This window comes from Candoia aspera, chromosome 2, assembly GCF_035149785.1.
Source record: "Candoia aspera isolate rCanAsp1 chromosome 2, rCanAsp1.hap2, whole genome shotgun sequence".
Classification (NCBI taxonomy): Eukaryota; Metazoa; Chordata; class Lepidosauria; order Squamata; family Boidae; genus Candoia; species Candoia aspera.
Window position 1 is genome coordinate 112,159,499 of NC_086154.1, and position 19,067 is coordinate 112,178,565.

Genomic DNA, 19,067 nt, shown 5'->3' on the forward strand with positions numbered 1-19,067 from the left:
GTGTTTAGATGATAATGATTATGGTAATAGCTTTCTTTTTCTCAAAGACATTCACATGTGTCCTGGTTTCTTATGTTTGATCATCTCTCCCTTGTTTAGATCCCTCTAGCTGAGATGGAGGCTTTGTCTCTGACGTCAGATATTCTCTCTGAAAATTCCTGGTCCTTAGCTCTGACGGATGACTCTTTACCTGATGATAATAACACACTCTTACTTAATGCCCTGGAGAGCAATGTACATACACTGGTCACTGTATTTTATGATGTTTACAGGGTTCTAAATACTGTTATCAAGAGGGTAGTAACAGCTATGGCATTTTCAGATGAGCAGTTCTTAACCTTTTATTTGCACAAAGAAATCTATTTCATTGGGATTGCCCTCGATACTACCTCTGAGTAGTATCCTCAGTAGTATCTCTACTCTTCATAATATGTATTATTCACTAAGAAAATCAGTTTCTCTTGAGAAGTAAATCAAGCAACATCAAGGTGATTGCATTGCTTACAAACACATGGAAAATGCCATGACATAAGGATCCCACCTTTGCAAACACTGTTCTACAAACAGATGTCTGTAAACTGCCCTATACAGTTTTCTCAATTTACACTCTAAGATTTGAATCAAGAACAGTTCCGCTTCCATTGAAGACATTTTAGAATGAAGAATGGCTTTTTAAAAAAATTATGAAACGCGCTTACCAGTATTTTGAGCCCTGCTTTAACCATCTCTTCCTGAAACATTAGATATTAATAGCTGCTTAATAGCAATCAAATGCTTTATTTCTGCTGTACAACAGACATAACTCCTTCCCAACATTGAGTGGATCCATTCTTACTTTTCTCCTGTTCACATATCTACCTTTAGCTGTGTGTTGTGTTGATGAATTTTCTATCATTCTAATAGATTGCCATAACAGTTATTGCCTATGTGGGACACATCTCTTTTAAACCGTGACAGTATTTCCCATCATGCTTCATGGCATCATTTGCAAAAGACTTCAGTGAAAGTTTTTGAATGGTGAATAGCAAGGGGAGCATTCTACCATCTATCAGGATAAATCATAAAATGGGATTCTGGCTCTGGCAAACTCTAAAGTCCCACAGATTAGTTGCATCAACTTACATGTCAGTCAATTCACTTGGTGAAAATATTAAGACCTCTTACTTCAGACAAACTATATCTGTAGAAGCTTGTAAACCAATTTTAAAAATCATTCAGGAATGCATACCTTCAATATTAACAATAAGTTAAATAATATAAAAATGAAAATATAATACAACTTTCAGCACTATCATACAGCTCAGAAAAGGTATGTTTTTAAAAATGTGGCCCTATATTTTCAAAAAATATTTTGGAAAAGTTCAGTATATTACAAAATTCATCAAATAATTTTTTGTTTTAGTGCCAGTGTCAGATATATCAGAACTGTAAAATGAGTTTTACTTCTTCTTACGGGTATAACTGTACCAACTGATTTTCACAGTGTATTAGATTAGCAAATGTTACATGTGGCCTATAATATTTAGACTTAATCTGATGTCTTACCCAAGTATGTTTTTTCAGTATGATTTAGTTGTAAAAAAGTGAGTTCTTCATAAAACCGGTACTAATTAAGATTGGTGCTTAAATACAACAATGGAAAACATTCTCCATTGCTCTTCATCTAAGCTATTATCATGTCTTTCTTACTCCAACCAGACCAAAGAGCTTTAATATTGTTCTTTTTATTATTAACATTTTATTTATGTTAACTAATTCATTAATTTCCACTGAAACTTTCACTCTTGTTGTTTCAACTTGCACAATATCCAATTATTTTACAGTTCCATAATTTAACAAAGTTAAATCTCTAAGAACACACATGTGTGTATTCACATTTTTCAAAAAATCAGTAAGTGCTAAATATATTGGGTTGGTTCCAGACTAAATCATATCATACATCACTGAAATTAAGGGGTCTTGAGTTAGTAATGACTAATTCATCCTATTAGTAGTAGTACATCTATTCTTAAGCATCATCAAGGTATTTCAAAAAGAAGAGTATTCTAGATGCTTCAAACCAAACAACAACCTGCAACTATTCCATCTTTCCTATCTTAACAGATTTCTATTTCTGCTAAGAGAAATGAAGCCATGGGAAAAGTAGGAATGGTTGTGAAGGCAGAGTGTTGAAAACCTTGTTTGGAAGTAACCTAGGTCTGAATCAGGCTAAAAGTATTATAAGAGGAGCAGATGTATGCACAAAAGTAAAGATAGTAAAAGTAAAAAAAAAATACTATATGTAGCCAAGAGATGGAGTTGCTGGTATAGAAGTATCCTAAGCATGATGAATGTCAATTTTATCTTGTCAAATGAATTTCCCCAAATTGCACATATATTCATTGAAACCATCTGAGTGGGGCCCAGTATTTGCCATGAAAGGAAATATATCATTGCAGTAGGGAGAGAAAAATTATTGAATTTGTGTACAGCATTGATTCAATGGACTTTGATTGAATTAGGATATCAACCCATTTAAGAGATTAAAAGAAGACTTGATAGTGGTGTACAATATAGTTAATTGTGTTCATCTGAAACATTAGCCATAGATGAATCTAATACCTAAATCTTCAAATTCATTCTTTGTAAGAGAAATTATAAATTATTGGTTAAATCTACAGCATAAGATCATGTACACTACTTATATTTTGTTTTACTGTGAATTGGATTAGAAAATCCTTACAAGATTTTCTAATAGATAATTTTTCAGCTATTATGAAAATTAGAATGAGACCAGAGACTTTTGTAACAGTACATTTTTACTATTTAGATCTTTTATTTTAAAATGTATTTTCCTTATTCTTGAAAATACATCATCAAAGTCCCTTTGTAATTCTGCTTGTATATACAGCCAATTTATTCCATAAATTCACATAGCTCCCTGTTTGTTAAGAAAATTAACTAGGATTATGTACAGATTCCTGCAAAAGCCTCCTTTGATTGGGAAGGGAGTGAAAAGACTTTTATTATTCATTTAAAGGACTAAAGTTTTGCAAAGCATGCAACTGTTACCAAGCCCTGAGGCATGATGCTTGTTCAATTCTGAAATAGTCATGGTTTATAGTTGCAATGTTGTTTCTCTGTTTCCCTGTATTGTATATTTTGTTCTGAATGTCGTTCATCCTATGTGTGGTACTTGAGTAATAGTACAAACGTAGGATTATTGCTTCCTGGTCAACTCATTTGCGCAATTTCATTTTGTTATTCTAGAAGTTGTACAGCCTAGTAGAATGCATGCTCACCACATCTCATGTCTGTTGCAGTGGTTGTCACCACAGTTCCAGCAAGCACATTATTTTCCACTTCTGTGACATTCTCTTTCTCTTTTTTCTTTTTTTAGACTGATCTTCCTTCCATTAATGACCCCCTGATTCTCTCATCAAACCAGGATCTGCTGAGAGTAGGGAAGACTTCGGTGGGCCGCACCCACTCTCTGCCAAACGATAGCTATATGTTTCAGGCTCCAGATACTGGCACCTATGATGCTTCCTCGGGAGAGAAAAACACACCGCATCAAAGATCTCAGTCAGGTACAAAACATTTGCCTCAAAAAAAACAACAACCAACCTTTAAATGTGCAAATGTGGTTTCCCAGGTAGATCTTTATGGAGGTGTGTGTTTGCTGTTTCTTAGCCTTTTAGCCCTCAGACGTAATTTGCAGTCTTTATCAAGCTGTATGGAAGAGGCAAGGGTCTAGTGCTGTAACCAAAATCCTGGATGAGAAACTGACAGCTAACTGCCTTTGCTGAATGGAACAGGCATTACACATAAATCCATACAAGTCACCCTGACTGACTGACTGACTGACTGACTGACTGACTGACTGACTGACTTTGGAAACAGATGAGGAGGACAAGAAGCAGGAGTGCTTAATTTCCTGTTCCTTCTCTGCTATAAACTCTTCCCCTACAAAGTTCTATAGGAAATAGCATGGCAGTAATTTAGGCCAGAGGAGAGTTCAAGACCACTGGCCCACATTGCTTTGCCACTCCAAACTGGCCCATCCTGAAACAGCTTTTCCCATGAATCGCACACCCGTGTAATGTATAGTAAGGCCTTTATCCTCAAAAGAACCTGGCCTTTTTTAGGGATGGCTACTTGCTCAAAATCTTTTGATTATTAAACTTGTCCTTCACTGCTGCAAGTACACTCATCAAGGCATTTCATGTCGTTACTTGTTTTCTCCATTGTGAAATATCTTAGGTGTACACTTTTTTAAAATGTGAAAATTGGAACTCAAACTTGCTAGATTAATTTACAGCAGATGCTAGGACATCTCCAAAAAACCTAAGTCTCCCATATGACATTTTCACCCCTCTTCCTAGCACAATGAAAGCTGTGAATGTTGCTGTTGCACTGCTGCAAATTCTATCTGACCAAGCGAAGAAGGGTGGAATGGGTGAGGAAGAAGAATATACAACAGAATGAGATTGCATCTCAGAAAATATTACAGGTTGAGGGCAGGGAGTGATGCAGGACTGTTATTTTGTGTGGCAGCCCTTTATTAGCCACTATAGCTTGTTTCAGACGGAGTAGTGTTCTCCCTTAGCAGTAATGTGAAGTGATGGGAGAGGATCTGTACAGTATTCGTTTTTCTAAAGAGTTGAAACTGCACCATCACCTCTCCACTCTCCACAATGAAAAGCAATTTTATTGAAGTCCCAACAAGAAGCAGCAAGACTTTTGTAACAAGAATTCTAGGGGTTGGAATGAAACTAGTGTCTCTCCATAACCTTCTCTCAGAAAACATGTTTCAGGATCAAGTAGAATTTATTTTCAAGTGCCATCACCCAGCACTTGAGAATACTGTTCTGAATGGTACAATATGTGAAGAGATTAGTAGAAAGGTATTGAAATTTGCATACTAATGAGAACATTTGCTGTTTAGCAGCAGGAATAAAAATGCACAAACTATAGCTATTAAGTAAAACAAGTGTACCTTGACACTTTAGCTTAGCATAAAGTAATGTAAAATCACATGCAATATTCAAAGTAGCTTAACTTAAGAGTTTATAAATTATCCACATCTAGAATGCCAAAAACAAGGAATCAAGCTTGATTTCAGGGCAGCACAACAACAAAATCTTGGGGGGGGAAAACCCACTAGAGCCTTATGCAATATCAGCCTGACTGGTAATACAATAGAAAACTGAACAGTTTTATAGCAAAGATGGACTACCATGTAGGCATAGTATCTATTAAAAAAATATATCAGAATATCCATAATTTATATTTGTATGTGAATATGAATGACATTTATAAACCAACCAATAATCACAGTTCCCTGGGCAGTGTACAAATTTCTTAACAATACAAGATAAAACAAAAAGCAGCAACATGCACATATAAAACAATAAAACAATAATAAATACAGCAGGTAAAGTCCCAGCAGAACCTACACCAAAACAATATTCTGTTTTCCTAAAACGCTTGGGACATGGCATCCTAAACTCTAAACTGGTTTCCTTCAACGCCTAGAAACATAAAAGTGTCCAAGGATCCATGTGAGGACCCTAAGCGCAAAAGAGATCCCTGTCACCCATGGCATCATATGCCTTTTAGCTGCTCCCAAGACAGAATAGCTCTTTTTCCTCACAGTCAACATTATAAAATCACTTAGTTGGCCCCCCTTGAAATACAGTGGGAGATGGGTTTCTTCCAGAAAGAAGTGCTTTAAATATCTTTCACTATTTTAAAAATAAGCCAGAGTTTATATACTTGGGTATTTATTTATTTTCAGAAGCAGCCCATTTTGTTTATGTCACTAAAGATTTGTAAGGACAGTGAACTATCACTGGGTGCAAGAGTAAGTAGCCACAAAGACTGAAATTATTTCCTTCCCATCCAATCCATTGCTAGTTTATATGCAAAAGGATTGCTAGAGGACAATTTGCCTAGTCTCAAAATGGCACCGCTGTGGGGTGGCAAGTACAAGACATCCATCCCCAGGACACCCCGGGCTGATGCTCAGTCTGGCCATCTCCTCTTAACCCAGGATGTTTTCTACCATTATTTGGCCCTTTTTTCCAAGCAGAAGGTACACTTCTAAACAAAGCCCTGAGTCTATCCACCATGTTTCTTCTTTAAGAATGCTTGTGGGAACTTCTTAGGCTAGAGGCTACAGTCTCTGTGATGCATCCTTCTCAGCCCAAACTCCAGAAAGCCACCTTCAGAGCAGAGAAGGTCTCCGGGAAGTAATAGAAATGGTGCCTGGAAAGGGCTCTGTATGTTCTTAAGGTGCCTCAGCACCCAGGCCATCAACACAAGTGCTTCCTATGGCAGAGAAAAATGCCCCAGGAGAGCAGGAAAGCAGTGCTATGTGCTCATTAAACACAGAACCAAAATACTTGAGTAGGAGTCTCTGTGTGTGTGTGTGCATGCACACGCACCTTCAAGTCAGGTTTTGACTGCTGGCGACTGCCTGGACTAGTCCCTGCAGTTTTCTTGGCAAGGTTTCTCAGAAGAGGTTTGCCTCCTTCCTAGGGCTGAGAGAGACTGACTAGTCCAAGGTCACCCAGCTGGCTTTGTGCCTAAGGCAGGACTAGAATTGTGGCCACCTAGTTTTTAGCTTGGTGCCTTAACCATTACACCAAACTGGCTCTCTGGGACTACTCTGTATGAAAAGAATGGTGAGGGTGGGCACACATGCATGTGCATGCCTATAGGCAAAAGAGGAAGCATTCAGTTTTGGGAGCCCACACCTGTAGTAGGAAGCAAGTAATACAGTTCAGATGTGATTAACCATTGAGAACAGGCAAACAAAAGGAAATGGCCTTCAGAGAAAACATGAGATGGCTGCACTTTTCACCTGGAATCAAATCTGTATAGGTTAAAATGGGGGGAGGGAGGTGGATCTGTGAATGGTAGGCTTCTAACTAGACTGTGCAGTCTTTGTGAATATTTTCTCCAGACTTTTTTCTCTCTGTTTATAAAGGCAATTTCATGTCCTTGGCCAAAAAGAAAGCAGACATATGTATTTCATAACCCAGAAGTGAATCAGGGGCTCTTTGAATTATTCCTCAAGTAGGAAATCAAAGCATATGAAGCCGAAAGCAGACTATTTCATGATTACAAATGATAATGTATTGTTAATTTTAATTGTTTGTAATACCTTTACACATCTGCAATGTGCAAAAACTTATTCTTTGGTTCCATTCAAGGTATGGAGCTGTAGTTGGCAGAACACTCTAGAATTTACGAAACAAAAAAGAAAGTAGCTGAAAATTATGTGCGAAATGATTACACTTTTTTGCCATTTGTCAGCCTAATACAGTACAGTAATGAAGAAATGGGTAACCCACAACCCTCACACTAATTTCACATGGGCTTCAACCCTAATTTCACAGATGTTCTGCCAGTGATGAAGCCTGACCTCTGACCAAGACAGAGCCACCTCTGGTTTGACATACTTAGCACTTGTGAAAGAGTTGCTTTTCAGAACTGAATGCAGTGGCCTCTGTTTATTAATATGCAATTCTCTAAAGTGCTATGCGGTTACTTAAGGCCATATATCACCAGTAAGTTAATAAGATTAACATAATATTTCAAGCTGGAAAAGAACGTTATGTTGAAGTAAACTTGGCCTTTGCAAAAGTTATTTGTTTCAATAATCCTGCATAATAGGTCTGATATTCTGGGAAACAGTCCAGGACAAATGAGGTTCTTTCTGTGGGAGATGGCCTAGATAAAATGAATTACTTTTTCTAATTGGTTTTTTTTTACAAAAAGACCATGCTGGATCTTGTAGGTAAACATTTTACAAGGTTCCGTGCATTACAATGTTACAATCCTAGATCCGAGAATGTGAAGGTAACCAGAGAATGTGGTAGGAGCACCTGCAAGAAACCTGTAGGCACTCGCCCTTCAGGCCTGCCTTTCTTCTGTAAATCAGAAACTGGGCAAATGAGCATGATATTGCCCCATCTCATAACTCTTCCCATAACACGTTACTTACTGGAGGTGGCAGAGGCGATTTCACTTGCAACCAAAAGAACTTAGCAGATCATGTAGAACTGGATGTTGCTTTGAACTCTCCATGAACCCAGAAAAACCAGAGGCATAACTCAATCGGGAGTTTACAAAAATCAGCACTGTTCTGCTTTAGAAAAGCCCTGGTTTGGAAGAATATGGAATATTTGAAAATAAAACCCTAATCTATGACCAAAAAGCTTTGATCTGGAGCAAAAAAGGCATGTTAGAAAAGGAAGGTCTTGGTTGTTCATCTCCAACCAACCACCACCACATATATCTTGGATCACACCTTCTAAGTGTCTCATGGCCAGCACGTCTATGCTCTGCCGGCTGCTCCCCCTCTGAACCCCTTTCCAATTTTCAGTGATTTCTACACTTGGGCACTGATATGGTGAAAGTTCAGGGGCATCTTCAGTGAGAGGAATCTGTGGCAGAACACCTCTGCTGCCTGTTTTCTGAAAGAAAGGGCAACCATGCTGGGGAAGCACCACCACTCCTCATCCCCCTCTTGTGGCTGCCATCCAGACTGTGCCAGATTGTTAACTAGCATCATTGTATATCTGACCTCTTTCGGGGTCCATTTTCTGTGTCTGAACTCTATCTGATTCTGAATATAGACTCAAGCATATCAATTATGCAGTTGCTTAATCAAGATCTAGTCACAATTGTTTGTTTTCCCTTTGTAAGAATATGTTAGCAGAAACAGAGTTTAGAATGTTGTGACAGTTCCTTCACGTCACTGTTGATAAAATGGTGATTTGGTTTTAATAATCCATTCCTCTTATCAAAACCAGGATTCTAAGAGAGAGAGAGAATGATGTTGTTAGGTTATAGGCTTTGAATTATCAGAGTAGACATTATTTTATTTCTTCTCATATGCACTCCAGAAAAAAAAAACCCTACTCTGAAAGGTCTTCCCATCTCCTCCAGAGCAAATTTATGGAAATGCATAGGAGGTATATGAAGGAATCAATGGCAAGCACATTGCCTCGGTTGCAATAACATAAAGTACCTGCAAGCTTTACCACAGAGATGCGATCTGTATTCAGTTGTGGTGTACTCTCTTTAGACCACTCTTAGCTTGCTTTCTGTTCCAGAATTTCCAGCTTTTCTAGAGTTTGAAGCCTGTCCACATAGCTCCTTTACTACTGATACAACCAGCCGCCACTGCTCTTGTCTTGAATTCAAGGCAAATCCAAGACTTAACCGTATCAGTAAGTCCCAAAATAGAGACCTGGGTTTGATACTTTAGAAAGAATCTGAATGTGATTTAATTAGAAACAGAATTAAGAAACAGAATGTGTTACATGCTAGCCCTTAACTTTCCTATCCTTTCTTCAGGGTCAACGACGTCAGTGCAGTCTCAGCCTGCAAGTACTGATGCTGTTCTACACATTGCAAGCGAGCGATTCCACCCCTTCAAGCCCCAATATAATCTTGACTGGGAAAGCAAACCCAAAGTTGCTCCCCCTGTGCATTCTCCATGTGCAGAACGGTTACTTCGCAGACAGGTAAGCTGTGCTAGCATGGTGGTCCTCTCAAGCTCGAGGGCAGCAGGGTTTATCTCATGCAGTTGCAAAATTATATGAGAAGCAGAAAAAACAAAAAGGCTGAAATCATGTGTCCAGTCTCCACTGTCTCTGATGGGTGGAACATATGTCTAGTGCAGTGATTCTCAACCTTGGCAACTTTAAGATGTGTGGACTTCAGCTCCCAGAATTCCCCAGCCAGCATGGCCAGCAGACCACACCCAAACTTACTCATATGCTGTTTCAGTCTGCTGACCATACAGTTCCCTCTCCTGATCTCCCCTAGTTATGTAGTTGAGCCCCTTATAGATCACCTACCTGCATAACTGCATCAAGCCATCACGTATTATTTTTAAAACACGTATTTTTCCATGCTTATTCACTATTCTTTACTTCATATGAATTTTTTCAGGCCTATTGCCCCAAACATTTTATTTCACCAGGCTTTCAGCTTGACAGTGGAACTCTCTTGAAACATCTAGAAGTTTATCTGTATTTTTTAAAATTTGCCCAAAAGTTCAGCCCTAGATTGAAAACATGTAATCCTAAATGCAGAAGATCACTCTTCATTTTCTCCAAATAGCATATTATACAAGTTTAAGATTACTTCAGAGCCCAGTTTATTCAAGCCATTACTTTCCTTTTCCCTGCTAACTAAATAATGCAACTATTTTCCGAGGTGCACTGTTTACATTCATATGGAGTATTAAACTGACAGGCTAAATTCCTAATGTCTAGTAGGCCAATGCTGAGCTAGCATGCTGGCCCAGGGTATATTAACAAGGAATTGAATTGATTTCATGGTTCCAGCCTCTGAATGGGCTTCTTGTTATTAAAAAGATAACAGTCCAAACTTTTTAAATCAGCACCACAAAGATGAGGGGTCTCATTAGCTGCCTACTTGGCCGTTATAATTAGCAGCCAAGGACTTAATGTTACTAAGACTCTATTAGATATAAGGCTACATTTTCACAAGGTATTTCAGGGCAGAATTGATCAGGAGTAGTGCTGCAAATAGTGTAGCACACTGTATCTTGTGTGTTCCTGAACTAGGAAGGCCATCCAACAGCCATGTCATTCTGTCTTTACTATGGACAGAATCAACACTTATTGATTATTGATCTGGACCCTTTTCTGCCCCCTTGTCACACCCTCCCCACCCCCCACGTGACATTAGGGAGCTTCTCAAGGAGAAGGATGTTCTAAGAGAGGTTCAGTTGAGTGATTATTCCATATCACAAAACAAGGTCTGTTCGGGGCTAAATCAAAATTCCTCTGGATTAGTTAAGTAGATCATTCGTGTAGATTAGAGTTGATACAACGTGCTTATTCCCACACATGATCTAGTTAAGCATGTGAAGTTACATGCAGTACTTCTCTTCCTCTATTCAACAAGTCTATTGCTTGGCTGCATTTTTGGTGCTTTTCCAGTAGTGATTGATATAGTCTACTGTACTGAAAAGCTAAAAATCCCCAGAGCAATGAGTTCATTGCTGTTGTGACATACATCCTGTTTTCCCAAGGTAATGCCACCCTAATCGTCCCTGGCTTGCAGAAGACAAATATGTCAACAACAAGAAGCTAGGCTGAGAAGCCTCCTGTAGAATTGGTGGAAAACTCATTTCAGCCAACCACACATTTTTTTATACATGCTATTTCAGGGTTGAAGGTCTGCAAGGGAGCATGGAGTGATACAGTGATGTGCCTGGAGGGCAGGGTGCCAATTTATTAAGGTTTTTTTAATAAAAAGAAATGCAGAAAAAAGCATGCTATTCAAAACTGCTATTTTACTTCTGAATTTTGGTGAAGTAATCTTGAAAGCTCTGGAGCTACAAGAATGACTATGAGGAGGCTGCAGGCAGCCCAGGATTGGCCTATCTCTAACTTAGGGAGAACAAGGTTTACGGGTCATAACCCATCAGTAGGAGCCTCCCTCTGCCGTTCTGGCCAGCCCATTTCTTCTGTGCACCATGGATATAAACCAGGAGAGGGCAGTCTGTAGACTGGTTCAGAAGAGTGCAATCTTTTTTTTTAGTTTTTTTTAAAATACTTTACTAGAAAGCAGAATAACATAAACAACATAATACACACAAATACATATAACAATGAACAGAGAGAAAAGAAGGACAAAAAGAAAAAGGACAAAAAGAAAAGAAAACAGCAAAGCTTATTAAAAAGTGGTTTCCGACTATCTAAACTGTGATTTTGGATCTATAGTTGTGTTCTCTTAACTTCTTCTCTATTTTCAATCTATGTCACCCCTATTTTTATTTGATTAAGTGTTTAGTTACTAAATCCTATATACATATTGTTATTTTTTGCATTGTCCTTATATAATCGAGAAAAGGTCGCCATTCATTCTTAAAATCGTCCATATTTTTATCACTTAACAGGTCCGTTAGTTTTGCCATCTGGGCCAAGTCCATTATCTTAAGAGAACAGTGTAATCTTCAGTTTTGAAAACTATATATGAAATTGTCCTGCCCTCAGCATTGTGGAAGCATCTGATAGAGACCTAAATAAATTTTATGTATTCCTATCTTTCATGAATATTTACTATGAATTCATTTCATGTCTGCTAACTGTTTTGTTCTTACTCTAATTTTTCCTGAACCCAAGTTTTAAATACAGACCCTGACATGCCACATAAATTTAAATGCAACTCTCAGGATAGAAAACTTGATTGCAAACAATGAAGGGATATTTGTGCCAAAGACACAAATCCACAGATACTTCTATTTAAATAAACGTATAGCCAAGCAGCAGACCTTTGAAATTGTGAATCTTGCTGCTGAAATGAGTCTCTCAATATGTCTCTTGACTATTTAAATTTAATTGCTGATTTCAGTAATTCCCAGTAACTTAGCTAGCCTTTCTTTGTAAATAATCTTATTGTATCACTAATTGTAAAGTATTCCAAGTAGGATATTTATACATGAGGTATTGGTGATACAATAAAATTGTATTTCACATTTTTACTATGTGTAGTGTTTCTTGTTCTTTTTTTCTCCCCCCTCTCTCTCTCTTCTTCTTTCCTTCTCACTTCTTTATTTCTCATTATTTCTTTGTTGACCTGAATTTTGTTTACTATCTCCTTGGCTCATTCTGTTATTCAGATGGATTGTCCATCACTACAGTACTTGCTTCTTTTGAGTTCTTGTAAGCTCCTGCTTGTGTCATCAGTAATGGAATTTAGGTTCCTTCTCTTCTGTGGACCTCTTTTTTGATTGCCTTTGATCTAGCCAAACATCTTAGGATTTTGTGTCCAAAATATCTAAGGTTTAGTTTCAATATCAGTTCTTTCAATGAACTGTCTGGTGTTACATCATCCAGTGTTGAATGATTTGTTCTTTTTGTGGTCCAAGATATTCTCAACAATTTTCTCCAGCACCACAATTCATTTTTTCTTCATTTAGTCTTTCTAATGATTCAGCTATCACAGCCATATGTTTCAACTGGGAAAACCCTAGTCTTGACAATATATACCTTTCTTGTCAGTGTGATGTTTCTGCACTTTAATATGGTCTAAAACTGTCATAGTCTCTCGCGAGTAAAAGGTCTTTATTTCTTCACTATAGTCGCTATCCTTGTAAATTTTTGAGGCTAGAAAAGTAAAATCTTTACCTACCTCATTTTTTTTCTCTGCATGTTTGCATTGATTGTATTGCCTGTTGACATATTCTTTTTTTAAAAAAATATTGAGCAGAAGCCCAGCTTTTGCACTCTTATTTCATTTTCAAGAATAGTCTCCTTACATCTTCCTCACTTGTTGTTTTTTCTGCCATCAATTTTAATTCCAATTCCTATTTCTTCTAGTGCAGCATTTATACACACACACACACACACACACACACATATTTTTACTGAAAGTTTTAAGAAATAAAAGAAAAAGCTAAAAGTTCTAAAAGAAAAAAGTAGAAAAATAAAGATATGAATAAAGATATAAAGAAGTGATTTCCAATCTTCTTCGCAGCAGTTATTAGTACAATTATATTTTAACTTCTCTCTCTAAAGTTACATCATGACTATCTTCTTTCTACAATCTATCGTGTCTAATTATCAAAACCATAAATAAAAGTCCATAAGGGGTTTCCAGTCACTGATAAATGTAGACATTGTCTTTTCTCTAATCAAACAAATCAATTTAGCCATTTCAGCAATTTCTGTCATCTTCACCAACCATTCCTCCATTGTAGATATTGCCAAATCTTTCCATCTTTGTCTATACAATAAACTTACTGCAGTTATCACTTATAAAAACAGTGTTCCATGGCTCTTTTCTAGCTGTTTATCCATCAGTCCCAGGAAGGAAAGTTCTGATTTCAGTTGAATATTAATCTTTAAAATCCTCTGAATCACTGCACATAATTGAGCCCAAAATTTTCTAGCTTGTTTACACATCCACCAAGCATGATAAAATGACACTTCTTGTTGTCCACATTTCCAACTTAAATTTGAAGTACATTTATACATTCTAGATAATTTTTGTGGAGTCATATACCAATGGTACATCATTTCATAAATATTCTCTTTAAGATTATAACATAATATAAATTTCAATCCTTTCAACCACATATTTTCCCATTGTTCCATTTGTAGTCCAGCATTTCTCTTGATGCAGTGTACATATAAGTGAAATGAACAAGGTCACCATGTACAACGTCAGCACACTTCTTTCCCAATTCTGAACCAGGTATTTGCTCCATATTGCACTGTAACTGTTGCTTCCTGGCCATCATACCATTTCTTCATTGGGCAGATGAGGTCGCCCAGTATATCTATTGTCTTAAAGGCCATCCACAATTTGTTGGGGTTTATTTATAGACAAGGGTTCTGTATATAATCCAGGCAGCAAACATAGAGGTCTTTTGGGGATTCCTTGGTGTTTTCATTGCCTGCTGGATGTCAGCAGTGTGATCTTCCTCTGAATCCAGCTGGTACATCAGGCAGTTCTTCTTTTATAGTTCCAGAATCTCCTGCCATTCAACCTCCCTTCCTTTTCTTGGTGCAGGCCTGGCAATTAGTGAAGAATTCCTCAGTGAAAGTTAGTCTGTTGATTTTCAAGAACAGAAAAGCCTTGTTCCCTGTGTAGGGAGTTGTTCTCTGCCTGTGCACTGCAAGAGTGTTTTTCTTCCAAAGAATACTATGTCAGCTCAGTGCAGGAATTCACACCTACTGCATCCTTTAAAAGTGAAATTCTCGAAATGCTAGGCACTAGCCCAGCTGCAGACATGCTGAGTTCAAGTCCATGGCAGTTCTAGCTCCAGAATTGACAAGGGGCAGATTGGCCACGTTGAGCACTAAGGGAGCTAGAAGCCCTGTAGACAAGCCATCTCCCTGGTACCAGCAGTCCCAGTAGGAACCTACCCTCTTGACATCTTCCTGCAGTTCTAAAGACCCCTCTGTATTTCCATTGCTTTTCTGAGGGCAGACAGGTTATTTCGAAATATTATTGGCAGTGGAAAAAACAAAAGCCTTCTAAGAATACTGACAAATCTTCTGCGAATATACTAAAACTCACCTTTGTAGTAAATCTAATAAATGTTCTTTACTCACCCTAACAGCAGACTCAGTGGACACATAAAAGTGCCATTTCAACAAATAAAAATATTGTGTAGCATTTTAGTTTCAAAACATTGTAACAACATGCTTTTATTTATCTTTTTGCATAGTCAAGCCAGACATTGCTCTTTATCTGTTAGCAATGCTGACAAAAATGTAAAAGCTTTAATTAAAAATGATTTTTTTTAAAAATAAATTTAACAACAACCCCCTGCCCTCATCATCATATTTCCATCTTCTTCCATGAACTGGAGCCTGTTTTATACAAAAAGCTTTCCTGGGGCTGATTTTGTGCCTTGAAAAACCAAGAATTAAAGGACGCAATCTACTATGCTAGGCAAACCTATCATGTAATATACTACACTGAGCATTGATTTGCATGTTTTATTCAGCATCAATGCTACTTAAGCTCCTGAATGCGTAAAGGAGGCATTTCTTTTTTATATAAAGCTTTATTAATTTTCAAGATATAATTAAAACACAAAATACAGAATAGAGAACAGATAGAATACAAGTCTAAAAAAGAAGGAAGGGAAACTAAAACAGTGCAAGAATAGACAGGAAAACATAAAGACAGGTGACTTCCGACATTCTCCAACACAGATATAAAAGCACGTAAAAGTTAATCTCTTGCTATTAATTAAACATTTGGTAACATTATTTCTCTAAAATCAAACCATTTAATCATCAAAACCCAAAATCAGAACTTCATTTTTTTCCATTACAAGCAAATAGTCCAAAAGCGGCTTCCAAATAGTAACAAATCCAGTTACAGTATTTTCTCTTATCAGTCCTGTCAGTTTATAGTCCTTTGCTTCTATAAAACAGATCCACAGTTCAACTTTCGGTTGTTTTTGCTGAAAATGTAAAATATAAAACCAAGTTCAAATGCTCAACAGTTAAGTTTCAAAAATAATGTAAAAGTTACCAAGAGAAATCTCATCTCTGTGTTGGAAAAAGCCTCTTTTAAACAAAGAAAAGGCAAATAAATTGGTGCATTAAGAAATGGGGTGGCCAGTCTAGAGTCCGTTTAAACGGCCGCAGCACGGCTTGGGAAGGGATGACACTCCCACCTCCCAGCTGATCACTCACCGCGCGATCTATAAACTCTGTTTACGATCTTATGGCTATGATCACCCATCCAGAGGACACAGGGGATAATTCTCCTTTATCCAGGGAACACTTTTGGGCTCCAGGAGATACTGCCCGAGCCCTAAAATGCCATCCTGCCAGATCTATTTGCGAAGCTAAATCGCGAAGAGACGCTGTTCAAAATGCCATTCCCACCAGAAGCCTAAAGGAGGCATTTCCTGCTTAAGTTCTGTTTAAAATCAGTTGTCCCCTGACCTCTTCTCCAGGCACCTCTTGGCTCTGAGCCAAAGGTGCTAGAGAGACTATTCTGAAGTCAGTTCTACCATAGTTCTTTTGAGTGTACAAAGGAAAGGGGAAGGGAATTTAGGCTGAGCACGTCTAAAAAATAGCCATGTTGCCAGCTAATCCCAAAGCAGAATGTCACGAATTGGAGAGTGAAACAAAATGTACAACCTAAACCTCATGTGCAAAATAAATAATGTGACTGCAGGGTATTATGAGAGCAGATCTGGTAAAGAAACCTTGAAACTCCAGCTTACTGGAGTTTTTAATCTATCACATACAAAGCTACACTTCAATTATCATCTTTCATATTCCTTCACAGATGGCAATACGGAATGACTCTTCAGATACTCATAGTTCAGAAAGCAGAGAGAACATCCATGCTGAGGTGAGTGAGCTCTCCGATTCAAATTTGTCAGCTCCATCAACTGAGGACCTTTCTATCACTTTGACATCCTCAGAAGCAAGAGAGTCTGCCAGCTGGGTCCGATCCAGTGTTCATACTCAGCAACATTCCCGCAATCAATATAACATCTCCAAGCATGTTCCAGATTTGTGTGCCTGTACAGACTCTCTTCAAGAACTACCTGGGGACCCAACGGACCAAGAAGTATCAGAAATAAACAGCTGTTTTACTTCAGGAACTTGTTCAGCCATGAGTGCCTCTTCAGTGGTTCAGCCTGAGACCCCTAAGAGAAATGTAGGCAACAGTGGCAATGTTCCCTTGAAGGACCTGAAGAAGTGCTACAGTGTAGATACACAAGGTCTTCTTAAAAAACCATCGTCTTGGTTAGATGATCAAAGGAGACATTCCATAGAAATTTGTTCAATGGAAAACAGCCCCCAGCATCATTCCACATCTAGTTCTTCTGGCTTCATCAGTCAGGTCTTCAGTGAAATGGAAGGCTTGCAAGGCACAAGGCCAAAGAAAAAAATGAGCCCCCCATGTATATCCATAGACCCTCCTGAGGAACAGGGGTTGCTACTACGGAGGTCTTGCACTGTGTCCCCTTCCAGTGCAGATGTTTGCTTGAGAAGACGTGCACCATCTTGGGACTCCAAGGACTCAGTGGATGCTGGGGAATCCGCCCTCCCAGACAGTCTATCAATAACTCCAACTCCAAAGAAAGACTTGTTGACACTCCCTAGTTTTTCCTTTGATCAACCAGATGTGGACCCTTGAGATGGTTTCTTTTCTGTTACTGGTGCCAAATGTTCTTTTCCTCCCTCATGTAATAAATTAAACCTCTCTATTCTAAAATGGCACTGATTTTTTAAAAATCCAAAGTTTAAAGAGCCAGCTGGTAGAAGAATGGTTAAGCTATATCACGCTTACCTAAGCATAAGTTCTGCTTGGGTAAAAGCAATACATTGTTCAGAGTCTATATGTATAGTCTATTTTATTAAATTAATTGAACCTAGTATTGCAGTAAGTAGTACATTTTGTGGCTTAAAAACCTGGTTCATTTTCTTTGGTTTTATGTATCTCAGATAATTCCTGAGAATATGTTGGGTTTTTTAAAAATGAATATTTTAATCTTTAAAATTACATACTTAATCCTCCCCTTCTTTCTTTATTATTTCTTTTCTTTTTTCTTTTGCAAAGCACAAGATGTAGCCATTAGTGCATTACTGAGAAATTGGGCCCCATAATAGACCATAAATAAGAATAATTGCAATTACAAGGTATTTCACTCACTGACCCATCCACTATTTTCGGTAGAGGCTAGCCATATCTATTTCCAAACTGAATTTCACTACAGTGTAAAGCAAAAGGAAATACACAAATCAGTGAACAGAGTATAAACAGACAGATTTGCAAAGATGTCCATTCAACTGCCTTTCACTAATATACAAACGTATATTTTGTTATTGCTTTCCATAATAATCCCAAAAATCTTACAGAGCAGGAATACCTAGGATGAGATACACTCTCCTCTCCCACTGCCCACCTCTGGTAGGTTGAGCGTGTGCCTTGAAAGAGAAAGAAAAAGTGTGATACTCCAGTAGGTCCCACTTATGTCCTGCCCCTAAGAGTCTTACTTCACTCCCTGTTTTGGTAGAAGAACCTAAGCTAGTGGCAACTGCAGCTGCTTACAAATCCATCTCAGTTGTAACATTTCATGCCCATGTGTCCAAGGCGAGTGGATACTTCCTTACTTGTGAGTGACGTCAGTCCTTAAGGATCACTTGTGTTTATCCTCATGCAGTGCAACCACTGCTCTGTGGACAAGCCGATGCTCTCCTGAGACTCAGTCTCTGTTGTGGCAGCTATACAGTATCTAACAACAGGAATACATTCTTTTACGCTTGATAGGTAGTATAAACAGGTACAGTCTGCTTATTTCAGTGACACCTGTTGCTATGAAAAGGATGGAGGATCAGAGACATACACAGGAAAATGAGTGATTTGTATGGGTGAAAACCGGATTTACCACAGATATGGCAGGTGAAGTTTCCTACTATTTATTCACATCCTAACAGACATGTTAAATGCTAAATATGCCACGCTACTTTTAAAGGCACAACATGGACCACTGAAGAGACCATCCTGATCAATGTGTAGGTCAACTGTTCCAATTCCCAACAGAG

General features: G+C 38.1%; 1 protein-coding gene across 1 annotated transcript in view; it reads left to right on the forward strand.

Annotated features, from left to right (window-relative positions):
* The window catches only part of CACNA1G (calcium voltage-gated channel subunit alpha1 G), a 216,038-nt gene extending 198,142 nt beyond the window's left edge, over positions 1-17,896 (forward strand). The window contains exons 31-33 of the mRNA XM_063293237.1: positions 3,380-3,569; positions 9,352-9,521; positions 16,798-17,896. Of these exons, the coding sequence (XP_063149307.1) occupies positions 3,380-3,569; positions 9,352-9,521; positions 16,798-17,658 (1,221 nt within the window). The 3' untranslated portion in view covers positions 17,659-17,896. The remainder of the gene's footprint in view (positions 1-3,379; positions 3,570-9,351; positions 9,522-16,797) is intronic.
* Positions 17,897-19,067: the final 1,171 nt, after the last annotated feature.